The sequence below is a fragment of the Nerophis ophidion genome, linkage group LG15 (genome assembly GCF_033978795.1).
Source record: "Nerophis ophidion isolate RoL-2023_Sa linkage group LG15, RoL_Noph_v1.0, whole genome shotgun sequence".
NCBI lineage: Eukaryota > Metazoa > Chordata > Actinopteri > Syngnathiformes > Syngnathidae > Nerophis > Nerophis ophidion.
The window spans coordinates 20,161,128-20,176,184 of record NC_084625.1 but is presented as its reverse complement, the minus strand read 5'-3'; the positions used below and the strand labels follow the sequence as shown (position 1 = coordinate 20,176,184).

The 15,057-nt window shown below is 44.5% G+C and overlaps 1 protein-coding gene across 1 annotated transcript; it reads left to right on the top strand.

The window, feature by feature from the left end:
- The first annotated feature begins 9,738 nt into the window (after nt 1-9,738).
- Nucleotides 9,739-14,838, top strand: LOC133569382 (dermatan-sulfate epimerase-like protein). Its single transcript, XM_061921669.1, has one exon. It carries the CDS (start codon nt 10,340-10,342, stop codon nt 13,940-13,942), a length of 3,603 nt encoding a protein of 1,200 aa, XP_061777653.1. The 5' UTR covers nt 9,739-10,339; the 3' UTR covers nt 13,943-14,838.
- The last annotated feature ends 219 nt before the right edge of the window (nt 14,839-15,057 follow it).

The window sequence follows — 15,057 nt, the reverse complement described above, 5'->3', positions numbered from 1 at the left end:
TTATTATTATTAGTTTGACGAACATGCGTCTGAACCTCGAATTTTATAAGGTAATGATCAGACAATACTTTAGTATACGGGAGTATCGTAACTTTGGAAACGGTGATGCCCCTGACAAGCACTAGGTCTATCGTATTACCGTTGCGATGCGTGGGTTCATTTATTATTTGTGTGAGACCACAGCTATCAATTACAGTCTGGAGCGCTACGCACGGTGGGTCCGATGGGGTATTCATATGGATATTAAAGTCCCCCATTATGATTATATTATCGGCGTGTGTCACTAGATCAGCAACGAACTCTGAGAATTCATTAATAAAGTCCGAATAGGGCCCTGGGGGGCGGTAGATAACAGCCAGGTGTAGAGGCAGCGGTGTGACAGACCTCATAGTAAGCACCTCAAACGATTTATATTTATTATTTATGTTAGGACTAAGGTTAAAGTTTTCGTTGTATATTAGTGCAACCCCCCCACCCCTTTTGAGCGGACGGGCAATATGCGCATGTGTAAAGTTAGGAGGACATGCCTCATTTAGCGCAAAAAAGTCGTTTGGTTTAAGCCAGGTTTCGCTGAGACCGATGACGTTAAGATTGTTGTCTCTGATAATATCATTAACTAACAACGTTTTAGGAGACAATGATCTTATGTTTAAAAAACCTATATTATAGGTAGTGGGCTGTTTTAGGGAGTTTTTGATCAAATTATCCGTAGTAGCAATATTAATAATGTTGTGTTTATTATGCCCAGTGCATTTAGTATAGTTACGACCATATCTAGGAATTGATACGACAGGAATTTTCCGATTGTTTGATTGTTGCTTTGATAAACTGCACGCATCATAGTTAGCCACCTCAGTAACGGGGATTTTCCGATTGTTTGTTTGTTGCTTTGATAAACTGCACGCATCATAGTTAGCCACCTCAGTAACGGGGATTTTCCGATTGTTTGTTTGTTGCTTTGATAAACTGCACGCATCATAGTTAGCCACCTCAGTAAAACACATGTCCAACTCTGAAACACTCAAAGCAGAAAAAACTTGTTCTAATTTAACTGACTCCTTACCCAGACCAGTAGTCTCGCATTTTCCATCTAAATCCGTCTTCGGGATGGAGGAAAGTGGTGTTCTGTGGGGATTAGCCTTCTGCTTTGTTTTTAGCCCCGCTCGGCATCCGCGTTTCCGATCACACCGCTGGCGTCTGCTCCGTAGACGGCCCCCGCTGCTACTAGACTCCCCTGCTTCACAGGCCGCTGGATGTAGCCGCCGATGTATTCCCATGCTAGTTAGCAAGTCTAGCACGCAAGTGTCTATCGGTCCAAAACGGCCCGATGTGTCCACATCCAGAAGTGTCTGGCGGTCGTACGTGATCACGGAGTGACCACGATGTGAGCCAGCCATAAAGTTTGTGGAATTGTCCGGTATTTCTGCCAAATGTTCCATCTTTAGCACGAGCTCCTCGAGAGCGCAGCCCGTCCGGGCGCTGCCATCTTGGACATCCAGTGGACACATTTAGAACAACAGTTTCTTTCATTCAAACATTTCGGCTCATTTTTATACTTAGCAAATTCATTCTATCTCTTACGTTTGACACCCCTGGCCTAGATGGACTGGAATCAAATATCAGCTGTTGTGAATTTTGCAGTACGGCTCCTTGTTAGCGGACAAAAAGTTTTGCAAAAAGCACTGAAAGATTGAAGAGTGGGACGTGTGCAAAAGTTTACAGAGGCTCTAATGAAGGTCACCTGAAAAGGTCACAATTCAGGTTGTACAGTCGCGATCAAAAGTTTATATACACCTGTAAAGAACATAATGTAATGGCTGTCCTGAGTTTCCAATAATTTCTACAACTCTTATTTTTGTGTGATAGAATGATTGGAGCACATACTTGTTGGGCACAAAAAAACAAACATTCATGGAGTTTGGTTCTTTTATGAATTTATTATGGGTCTACTGAAAATGTGACCAAATCTGCTGACTCAAAAGTATACTTGCAGAAATGTTCATATTTGGTTACATGTCCTTTGGCAAGTTTCTCTGCAATAAGGCACTTTTGTTTCTGGTTGAATTTTTGAACACTCCTCTTGACAAAATTAGTGCAGTTCAGCTAAATGTGTTGGTTTTCTGACATGGACTTGTTTCTTCAGCATTGTTCACACGTCAGGTTGGGGATGGTGCTCCTGGGATTAAAGGCCTCGCCTTTTCTCCTGGGGCGGTATAGCTCGGTTGGTAGAGTGGCCGTGACAGCAACTTGAGGGTTCCAGGTTCGATCCCCACTTCCGCCATCCTAGTCACTGCCGTTGTGTCCTTGGGCAAGACACTCTACCCACCTGCTCCCAGTGCCGCCCACACTGGTTTAAATGTAACTTTGATATTGGGTTTCACTATGTAAAGCGCTCAGAGTCACTAGAGAAAAGTGCTATATAAATATATTTCACTTCACTCCCTCCAAACATATTGCTGAGTATTGTGGCCGAACAGCTACATTTTTGTTTCATCTGACATCACATGGACAAAGATAAAGCCTTCTGGAGGAAGGTTCTGTGGTCAGGCGAAACAAAAATTGAGCTGTTTGGCCACAATACCCAGCAATATGTTTGGAGGAGATAATGGAGGGCTTTAATCCCAGGAACACCAACCCTACCGTCAAGCATGGTGGTGGAATATTAGTATTATGCTCCGGGCCTGTTTTGCTGCCAATGGAACTGGTGCTTTACAGAGAGTAAATGGGACAATGAAAAACAAATTCTTCAGGACAACCTAAAATCATCAGCCTGAAGGTTGGGTCTTGGGCGCAGTTGGGTGTTCCAACAGGACAATGACCCCAAACACATGTCAAAAATGGTAAAGGAATGGCTCAATCAGGCGAGGATGAAGGCTTTAGAATGGCCTTCCCAAAGTCCTGACTTAAGCTTGTGGACAATGCTGAAGAAACAAGTCCATGTCAGAAAACTAACATGTTTAGCTGGACGGCACCAACTTTGTCAAGAGGAGTGGTCAAAAGTTCAACCAGGAGCTTGTGGATGGCTACCAAAAGCACCTTATTGCAGTGAAACTTGCCAAGGGACATGTAACTAAATATTAACATTGCTGTATGTATACTTTTGTATATCTCAAGGTCACTTACTTTTTTAGTAGTACAGGGTATGTCCTAACTATGACTTGTCGCTAGGCAACCAGGACATGTTCTGTGATATAAGCGTGCTAGTTGACCGAGGCCTCGGCTAATTGGGACGCCGATTGAACTCGGGCTCAACTTTTCACTCCTGGTGGCCGCCTTAAAGGAGCCGTGACGCTCAGAAGTGGGACTTCAAACGTGTTTGACGCGCCGCCGACAACTGTCCCGCTGTCACTTTCTAACCAGCGGAGTCCCCCGCTTGCCAAAGATGGAGCCCTAAATGGGACACACGCGCTAAAAGGCTCTAAAGTGTTTTCAAGTCGCCGAGGGCGAAGTACTTCGACTACGTGAATTACCACCTGCTGATGTTAGCTATTACAGGATTGCATATTCATGTTGCAGCTCAATCATTGCTTCCTCTGCAAAATTGTTGCAGTTGCAGCCGAGCGAGGGGACTCAAAATTTCCCTTTTTCGATATAAAAAAAAACCAAAAAGGCATCTCTCTGTATGGAACATTTCTGTCCTTGGAGAGATTTCTGAAAATGCACGCAAGGGAGGCTGATGAGGCCAAGTGTGCGACTGCAGCAACATACTTGCCAACCTTCAGACCTACGAATTCGGGAGATGGGGGAGGGGGGTGTATATATTTTCAAGTATTTCTTATATATGTAGGAGAGCTAAACTTATTTTATTTTATTTTAATTTTGGTCATTTATTCACATAATTTTTTGTTGTGAACTTCCCTAAAAGTGTGTCTCATTGTATATAATATAGACGATGAGAGACACTTTTGGGGAAGTTCACAACAAAAAATGATGTGAATAATTCCATCCATCCATTTTCTACCGCTTATTCCCTTCCGGGGTCGCGGGGGGCGCTGGCGCCTATCTCAGCTACAATCGGGCGGAAGGCAGGGTACACCCTGGACAAGTCGCCACCTCATCGCAGGGCCAACACAGATAGACAGACAAAATTCACACTCACATTCACACACTAGGGCCAATTTAGTGTTGCCAATCAACCTATCCCCAGGTGCATGTCTTTGGAGGAATAATTTGAATAATTGAAAAATGAAATAAAATAAAATTTAGCTCGGCTACATATACAGTATACAATGACAGACACTTTTGGGGAAGTTCACAACAAAAAAATATGTGAATAAATGACCAAAATTAAAATGAAATAAAATAAAATTTAGCTTGGCTACATATATACAGTATGTAGCCGAGCTAAATTTTATCTTATTATATTTAATAAATGACCAAAATTAAAATAAAATAAAAATGAATTTAGCTCAGCTACGATTGCATTACATCCGGAGATGCTTTCTTCTTCATTCACCTTAGGTGAATGGAGCCTTGGCCAGGAGAACTTGATATCTTCAGACGGTGTCCAGCGGTCATTGGGTGTTTCGACCCTGAACCGTAACACCCTACCGCTGGTGGGCCGGCAGTGGTGGCCAAGTCACTGCCTATCTCCTCCTCCTGGCTTCCAGCTCATCTCATCTCTCCTGCTCCATAACCAGCAAGAGGCTCTCTCCGCTGCCTCCCCCATCCTGCAAGCTGCTGTCTTTCTCTCCTTCCCCGTTATTCCCAAAGCTGTGAGCATTCTCCATACCGACTGGGCAGGGAATCCTCTGCAGCCGACCTCGACCGGGAACAGCCATGCCTGCCATCCTTTTCCCCTGCAGTCATTTAAAAGGTCCTGGTATTTAGCACTTTTCCTTTCAAAGGCTTGGTCGCAACCTTCTTCCCATGGGACTGTGAGTTCAATAAGAATTATCTTCTTTGCCTCTTCAGACCACAGCACCACATCCGGTCTCAGGGTTGTTTGTACAACCTGGGGGAACTGCAGCCTTCCTCCCAGGTCTACTTTCATATCCCAAGACCGTGCCATTTGCAGTAGGCTCTTCCTTGCTGTTGCTGTGGTTGGTGGCTTTTCTCCCTCCCTCACAAACTGGATGGATTTTGTTTTCCCTTGGGGTTGCTGTTTCTTGCATCTCTGCTGCTCCAAGGTGTTAGCCAGTGTCATGAGCACCTTGTCATGACGCCATCTGTATCTCCCTTGGGTGAGTGCTGTTTTACACCCTGACAGAATGTGTGCCATGGTACCCTTCTGCCCGCAAAGCTTGCATAGTGGATCCCCTCTCATGCCCCATCTGTGCAAGTTTGTTGGAGTCGGGAGTGTGTCATACACTGATCTCAGCAAGAAAGAGATGCGGAATGGTTCCAGCTTCCACAGATCTGCCCATGTGATCTTTCTCTTAGGGAGGTCCCATTTGGTCCAAGCTCCCTGGGACGCTAGTTCCACTGCTCTTGATATTCGACCATATATACTATGTATGTAGCCGAGCAAAATTTTATTTTATTTTATTTAAATTTTGGTCATTTATTCACATAATTTTTTGTTGTGAACTTCCCCAAAAGTGTCTCTCATTGTATATATGTAGCCGAGCTAAATTTTATTTTATTTTATTTTAATGTTTTCAATGAATATATATATATATATATATATATATATATATATATATATATATATATATATATATATATATATATATATATAAGAGAACCCCTCATGAAACAGTTCTGTAGAGATGAAGTAGTATTGGGATTTTTCCCACACATAAATATTGCGCTCTACCACGGTATCGAGCACTATTCTCTGGATAATCCAATCAAGATATATATAAATAAATATATATATATATATATATATATATATATATATATATATATATATATATATATATACACATAAACATATATATATATGTTTATGAGTATATGTATGTATGTATATGTATATATATATATATAAATATATATATATATATATATATATATACATATATATATATTTATGTGCATGTATATATGTATGTGTATATATATATATGCATATGTATGTTTATATGCATGTGTGTGGATATATACATATTTATATATAGAGATATAGATATATGTATCTTCTTTTTTAATCCTTTTTACTAGTTGTATTAGTATATTATTGTGTATGCACCTTAGGGGATCTGCTCCAATTTTTTTGTTCTTTGAATCTGTTCACTGTAATAATGACAATACAACTCTATTCAATTCTATTCTATTTTATTCTATTCTAAAACTTAAAATTGGTTTCTATTTACAGTAATATGTTGTTAAAAAATATAATAAAAAAAACACCATATATTTTACAGTAAAAGTCTGGCAACTGAGCTGCCATTTTTTTCCATTAAAAACTGGGTAAAATCCACAGATTTTTTTACACTGTACGTTAAAGAAATGTAAAAGAATCAAATTCATGGACAAATTCATTAATTATTTACTGTTACAAGCAACCTTCGAATGGCAGCCATGACTGCGGTGTGGCCCTCAATGGAAACAAGTTTGACACCCCTGCATTATTGACATGTCGTCATACTGGTCCAAGTGCGCCTGTTTGCCACTCCCAAACCAGTACTTCTATGGTTGTCGTCACATTTCTCCTCCTTCCAGCCGAGTGTGCACACAGCTTCATATTTTTCAAGGTTCTGCAGGTATTAATATTTGTCAAATTCACATAGCCAGAAGAAACTGGTGCATAGGAGCGTAACAGGCAATTTGCAAACAAGATGGAAATGCAGCAGTCCCCCCAGAATTACAATACCAAGATGCACAAAGGAAAGAAATGGTTTGTTTTTTACGTGTTTTGATGTGAAGGACAACAGCCGGCTTGTCGCTTCACTTTTTACTGCAATTTCTCTGACTTGAAGCATGGATGCCTCATGACACAGGGAGCGCTTGTTTCACTCTCCAGTGACAGCTTCTATTTACTGCAGAGGTGGGTTCACTGAATTTCCCCCAGGGATCAATAAAGAACTTTCTATTCTATCATGTTGATCTTATTGCGCAAAATAACACACAGTAATCAATCAATCAATGTTTAAATGTTCTTTTATCGTTCACTATTTGGCTCATTGACCAGAGTCACGTGTTTTATATTTATTTTGGCCTATTTTTATTGATAATTAAAAAAAAACGCCAACCCTTAATTTTGTTTGCAGCTCAAATTAAGTGATTTTTTTTTAATGACATTTATGACACACCAACACGGTATCAGTGCAGTGTCAATACAGGGGATGAGTGTGCCACACACTCACTGGGGCGTCATATACAGTGTTTTTCAACCTTTTGAAAAATTGTGGCAGAAAATTAAAAAAAAATTAAACTCAGCAGCTGATATAGACAATAAAAAGTTATTCTTGCAATTGTTGGATAAGAATCCAAACCATAACCAATAATGCATGACTATAGCTCTTGTCTCAAAGTACACAAAGTCACATCACGCCGTGATTTATTTGGAGTTTTTTGATGTCTTCCTGTGTGTAGTGTTTTGGTTCCTGTCTTGTGCTCCTATTTTGGTGGCTTTTCCTGTTTTGTTGGTATTTTCCTGTAGAAGTTTCATGTCTTCCTTTGAGCGCTATTCCACGCACCTGATTTGTTTGAGCAATCAAGACTATTTAGGTTGTCGCTATCCTTTGCGGGGACATTGTTTGATTGTCATGTCATGTTCGGATGTACTTTGTGGACGCTGTCTGCTCCACACGCTGTAAGTCTTTGCTGTCGTCCAGCATTCTGTTTTTTGTTTACTTTGCAACCAGTTCAGTTTTAGTTTAATTTTGCAAAGCCTTCCCTAAGCTTAAATGTATTTTCTTAGCGGCACTCGCCTTATGATTATTATTGGTTTAAGCGTTAGATACCTTTTTACCTGCACGTTGTCGTCTGCATATTGTGATCACGACAAACCATGTGACCGACATCTACGAAGCAATTAGCTACCTGCTGCCACCTACTGATACGGAAGAGTATTATTGCCGAGCTCTACACAGCACAGACCCTCAACAACAACACATTTGCAGATTATAATTACTGGTTTGCAAACATTTTTTTTAACCCAAATAAGTGACATTACATATTCTCCAACGGCACGCCAGACTGTATCTCACAGCACACTCGTGTGCCGCGGCACAGTGGTTGAAAAACACTGCTTTATGTGACATTACGTAATAGGGGTGCTGAAAAAGAATCGAAATACATCCAAATGGCGATTCTCATGTATTATGTACTGTTTTTAATTGAGTCATAATTTTTAGAAATAAAAAAATATATACATATACTCTTTTTCTTTTAAGAATATAGTTTTAAAAATATTTTTTTAGACCAGTGATGTCGAACGTATGGCCCGCGGGCCTGATCAGGTTTTATCCCGCCCGCGGGATGAGTTTGCTAAGTATAATAATCAGCCAACATTTTTGAATGAAAGAAACTGCTGTTGTAAATGTGTCCACTAGATGTCGCAATAGCAATTCTTTGTATGTAAAAAAAAAAAACATGCACCAGTCGAGGAAAATGAGCGAACTACATAAATAACATCCTGTAATTTGATTTTGATATTATTATTTTTTTGATCTTGCTAGAGTCTATTTTTGTTGGCCCTGCGATGAGGTGGCGACTTGTCCAGGGTGTACACGCCTTCCGCCCGATTGTAGCTGAGATAAGCTCCAGCGACCCCCGTGACCGCAAAGGGAATTAGCGGTAGAACATGGATAGATGGATGGATGGATAGATTGAAAATTAACACCAATGAGTTGACTGATGAACATAATCACATCATATATTCACAAAGTATAAATAACGACAATTAAAGATAGAATACAATTGACCGCAACATGTAAGTGTAAAAAAACCACAACAGCATTATTTTTTATACAAAGAAAACAATCTGAAGTTGTCTTTATTTTTAAGTTATCCTGCCGAGATTTAACCAGTCCGGTCCACTTGGGAGTAGATTTTTCTCCATGTCACCCCCGATCTAAAATAGGTTTGACACCCCTGATTTTGGGGAGGGGCACTGAACTTCGGGAGTCTACCGGGAAATTTAGGAGGGTTGGCAAGTATGAGTGTTAGCGGTGAATGCGGTTTTACAGCGGCACCGACGCTGTATAACACCGGCGGGCCAGCTCTAATGCTAAATTGATATTGCCTCAAGGGCCAAATTAAATTACACGGCGGGCCACATTTGGCCCGCGGGCCAGAGTTTGACACCCATGGCATAAAGGGAAGAGGATTAAGAGCTATTCAGTAGGATTTAAGGTCCAAGCTTACATCACACTCAATTTTTTCCTGCATACCTTTGGTAAGTGCCCGAGTGAGAAGAGGTTTTAAAATAATTAGCGCATGCTTACTTTTACCGCATGCCTTTGGTAAGTGCAGGAGTGAGAAGAGGTTTTAAATTAATTAGCGCCCCGGCGGCAATTCAAGGAAATACGGTATATGTTTTTCTTGTTTTGTCACCGTATTAGCGTGAATTGCTTTCTAAAAATGACAGGAATGTGAAAAAATAAAAATAAATAAATACAAATATACCACTTGTTTGATTCCCTCTCTGCACTGCTGGCACGGACGCGCACAAAGGACGGAGGTTGGAGCCACAGCTCCCTCTGGTGGACGCTATTAGTGCGACAGTTTCCACTCGTCTGGAAAACAATCAAAGCGTGGAACATTTTGTCAGAAATGCAAGTGTGTGTGTGTGTGTGTGTGTGTGTGTGTGTGTGTGTGTGTGTGTCAGTGTGAGTACAGTACACGCCAGCACACGTCCATGTCACACCTCTGCTGCTGCGTGGATCTGGAACATTCATCCTCCTCCTCCTCCTCCTCCTCCTCCTCTTCATCCTCATCTGGGAGGCTGATTTAGTGTTTCCTGCGCGCTGCGTGGAAAAAAAAATAAAAAGGCAATACTTGAGGAGTGACGACAACTTTCCTCCATTTTTCTGGCGCACACGAACGAGCGGCCGCGGAAGCAGCAACAGCAGCGGGAGGAGAGCAAACTGAGAGGCGGGCATCGGGGGAGCCGCCCGGCCGCCGGCGGTGGTGCTCTGCAGCCCCGGGGAAGCGAGCGATGTCGCCCGCGGAGGAGCGTCGCTCGCCGGGGTTCGGCGTCACGGATGCTGCGGCTCCTGTTGGACTGCTGGTGGTGCTTTTTGGGACCGGACTGGGCTGAATGATGTTTGTGCAAACAAAAAAAAAAACATGTGCAGGAGGAATTTATTGTGACTTTTACAGGCGAGTGGACATTTTTTTTGTGTGTGATGATTTGCAAACATATGGAAAGTGCACTAAAGTTGAGGACTCATTTCCTGGACTCACAATGGGACATGTGATAGTTTCTTGACATTTGGACACCACCATGGCTGTGAAGAGCACTCCATTTGCTCTCTTTTTAATTGCACTCTGGACCGCGGCGGCTCCCTTTTCGGGGCTCCTCAATGCCGCGGAGAATGACTTTTTTCTGGATGACTTGCTGCTGAACAAGCCGTCGCGGGACAGCGTGGCCAAGCAGGCGCCGGTGGCGGCGTCTCCCCACCCCATCGTGTATTTTAGCCAAGAGGACGTGTCGCTCATGAGGAAGCGGTCCTCCACCACCCACAGCCACATATTTAAAATAATCCGTGCGGGTGTGTCGACTATGTTGTCCAACACTCCTGTTTACCTCCCTCCTGTCGACCATGCGGTGTTTAAAAGCAAGTGGAATGAGTTTTATGGAAACAACCTGCCCCACGTGGCTCTGTACTGCCTCCTGGTACCAGAGGACTCTGATGCCCTGCAGTTTCTCCTCAAATTCATGGACAGGATGGAAGCGTACCCAGACTGGACTGTGACCACTGCGCCCAAAGACGAAGTCCCCATAGCACACGCTCTCACGGGGTTCGCCACGGCCTATGACTTTATTTATCCCTACTTGGACAATACACGCAGAGATGTTTATCTCAAGAAAATCCGGTCTGTGACAGCCGAGATGCACGAGTATGCCAAGTACCGGGCGTGGGGCAGACAGTATATCCACAATCATCAGACCACCAATGTCGTATCCATCCTGATTGGGGCCATCGTGGTGGGCGCACATGACAACCAGGAGTCTATGATGTGGAAACAAGTGGCTGTGAACTTAATGGAGAAAAACATGTTCCTGCTGAATCATGCCGTCGACGGCTCGCTGGACGAGGGGGTCGCCTACGGGAGCTACACAGCCAAGTCCATCACACAGTACGTCTTCTTGGCGCAGCGGCACTTCGGCATCGACGGCACACAGAACAACTGGCTACAGAAACACTTCTGGTTCTACTACGCCACCATCTTGCCCGGCTTTCAACGGACAGTGGGCATCGCAGACTCCAACTTCCACTGGTTCTACGGGCCTGAGAGCCAGCTGGCGTTCCTGGACGCGTTCGTCATGAGGAACGGAACGGGCAACTGGCTGGCTCAGCAGATTCGGAAGCACCGAGCCAAGGACGGCCTCTTGGCAATTTCGCCATCTCATCTCTGGGTCACGCTCCACACAGAGTTCATCTGGTATGACCCCAGCCTCACCCCGAAACCTCCAGAAGACTTTGGCAAAGCCAGGATGCATATTTTTCCCAACTGGGGCGTTGTTACCTATGGAGCTGGGCTACCCAGCGGTCAGGGTAACACCTTTGTGTCCTTCAAGTCTGGCAAGCTGGGTGGCCGTGCTGTGTACGACATTGTGCACGATAAGCCCTACAGCTGGGTGAACGGCTGGAACAGTTTCAACCCAGGTCATGAGCACCCAGATCAGAATTCTTTTACGTTCGCTCCTAATGGCCAGGTGTTTGTAGCAGAGGCCCTTTATGGGCCAAAGTTTACCTTTCTTAACAATGTGCTGGTGTTTAGTCCGTCTCCTACCAGTAAGTGTAACATGCCATGGGAGGGTCAGATGGGGGAGTGTGAAAAGTGGCTGCGCTGGAATGCCCAAGGGGTAGGCAACACTCGGGGCGAAGTAATCACAGCGTCTTCGCACGGGGACACCATGTTTGTGAGCGGTGAAGCCGCCTCTGCCTACTCGTCCGCCATGAAACTGAAAAGCGTGTACAGAGCTCTGGTGCTGCTCAATTCCCAAACGCTGCTGGTGCTCGACCACGTGGAGAAGAAGGCCGATTCCCCCTTGACGTCGCTCAGCGCTTTCTTCCATAACCTCGATATTGACTTCAAATACGTCCCTTTCCGATTCATGGACAAGTACAATGGTGCAATGATGGACGTGTGGGACGCCCACTATAAAATGTTTTGGTTTGACCCCAGTGGCCGCAGTCCAGATACCCACTTACAGGACACAGAACAGTCCTCTGAGTATAGGACAAGATGGACTCAGTATGTTAATGTGACGTACCCAATGAAAAGCACAATTACCAGAGCAGCATATGTCTTTCATGGACCACATGTCGAAGTGTCCAACTGTAAATTTGTGGATGCCAGGAAAAACGGCGTGACTATCTCTCTAACTATTAACAACACAGAGACGCTAGTTTCCATAGCGACAGATCATGAAAACATTAAGGCGAGGGCGGAATATTTAGGGTACGGCGGTCACTGTAAACTGGAGGATCGATACCAAATCACTCGTTTCGGCCTCGGCACGCAGGTGCAGCCTGAAAAAACAAGCAGTGGCTATCCGCTTTTTGAGTTTGCCTTCACACTCAATTTTATGGCAGGTGTTATCCTCTGCATAGGCTGCGTCTTCTTTATCACCCAGAAAAAGTTTTACATCTGCTGCAGGCCTCGCCGGCTGATGCGCTACACCCTCATCGCCGTGCTCATCGTGTGGCTCACCCAGCTGCTCCTGGTGTCCAACAGCTGTGATAAGCTCCTCTGCAGGGTGAAATGGAAAGGCAGGGGCAGCCAAAACGAAGCCGACCAACAAGTCACGCTGCCTGACAAGCACCAGATCCCCCTCCCCACCGTCCTCATCACGACCCTACCCGGCTCAGGGTCAGAAATACTCAAGCACCTCTTTTACAACAACTCAGACTTTGTTTACATCACGGTTCCCACCGAGCTTGTGGACATTCCGGAGACAGAGTTTGAGTTTGATTCCCTGGTGGATGACTGCGAGTGGTCTCGAGCAGAGGCTGAACAAGGGCGCTTTAAGGTAATCCACGGCTGGCTGGATTCGCTGATCCAGAACCCCAAGCTTCACCTGCAGAACATTCAGCTGGGAGAGGAAAGTCAGGACAACCTGCTCAAGAAAGACAGGTCCTCTCGGAAAGGAGAATGGTCCAGGTGGACGGCGCTGGCACAGGCCAACCTCGTCAGGGATGTGGCGTACATCAGGGAGCAGAGGCGCCACCTGGTTGAGTACCCAAACAGCCTCGTTGTCCTTAACATGCGCAGTGGGAGCTGGCCGCTGAAACTGCCTTTCATTCAGGAGGTCGTGGGACCTTCCCTGAAGACCATCTACGTGGTGAGGGACCCTCGAGCGTGGATTTATCTCATGCTGTATAACAGCAAACCCAGCTTGTACTCTCTGAAAAACATCCCTCAGCACCTTTCCTTGATATTCAAGGAGGATGCTGTCAGGGAGGGATGCCAGACCATGGCGCCTGAGTTCAACACCCTCAGGAGGCTGCTGGCTAATTCCGAGAGCGACCCGGTCATGATCCTGGCTCACCTGTGGCTCGCTCACACCGACGCCGTGCTGAGAATCAGCCAGAGCCTCCCCGAGGGCTCTTACTTTCAAGTGCGCTTCGAAGACGTGGTCAACTTCCCCCTGGAGACGGCGGAAGGCATCCACGCCTTCTTAGGGGTGCCGCTGTCACCCGCCGCCCTCAACCAGCTGCAGTTCACCACCTCCACCAACTTGTACAACCTCCCGTACGAGGGGAACATTTCCCCGGCCAGCGTCGCAGTGTGGCGGCAGAAAATGCCGGAACGGGACATGAAGCTGGTAGAGGACATCTGCAGGAACGTGATGAAGAAACTAGGATATGTTAACTGATTTGCACTGATTTAAAACTTCACACTTTCGGGGCTAATCGAGGTGTCCTGTGTCTTATGGGGTTTACTGGTGTTTTTTCTTCAAGGGCCATTTTATATTAAAATGGATGTGTGGGTGCTGGTTTTAGTCTGTCCTGAAGCAAGTTATTCTAGTTTTTTTTTGTTCTTCTTTTACCTCAAAATGTGATGTTATGTTCAAAGATTATGTGTTTCGAAGTGAATGAGCACTGCTGGGATGTCTGATGAAGATTAAATATTTATTGACCTTTATTTTGGCGAGGGCCGTCATGCTGCTTCCCTTTAAACGCGTGTGCAGACAAACCAGTTATTTAGCGGATTGTATATCGGGGTTTATTTGAAGTTGAAGTGCACTTTCGACTGTTTTTGGAACACAGGCGATAATTGTATGCACCTTTAAAGATAGAAGTGTGAAGGATATATGGCTTCCAAAGACAAGACCGGGCATGAATGTGATTATTCAAACTCCCTTTCGGCATTTATTGAATTAGATCAGAGGAAAGTGTTTAACGGGATCCAACTGGAAAGAAAAGGAGATGTGCTGTCCCCCCCCCGCTCGCCCTCGCCCCACCCTCAGCAACTTGCGTTAATCTGCAAAATGTCACAAATGAAGCGTTTAGCTTGTCGGGGCGTGGAGGAAGCGTAAACAGATTCCATTTCCTGCTTCGCTCAATCAGACTTTTAACGATCCCTTTTTAATAGAACAGGGAGGAAGGGGGTGTGTTTGCATTGGGTGTTGGTCCCAACATCAACAACACCCGCCCCGCTTTGATTGTCGAGCCCGTTACCATTTTCTATGACTCTTTAATGTGGCCTTGATCGACGCCTCATCACAGTGGTTGTCCTGTTGTCATAGGAAATAAATTCATCAAAATGTGAGTCAGTTCTCATGAGTTTTTTTTCCTAATATTCATGAACCAACAGCATTATTTTTAAAAGAAGAGTTTTGTGTTTGATGTCATTCTGACATTGAAGGTGTGCCTAATATTTCGGCAAGTAAGTGTGCAGATGCAAGGTTTTTTTTGGTTTGTGGGCCACATGCCGGAGGTGTTCTACATCACGTGTTTATCCAGCAGAGTATGGGGTGCCCAACATTTT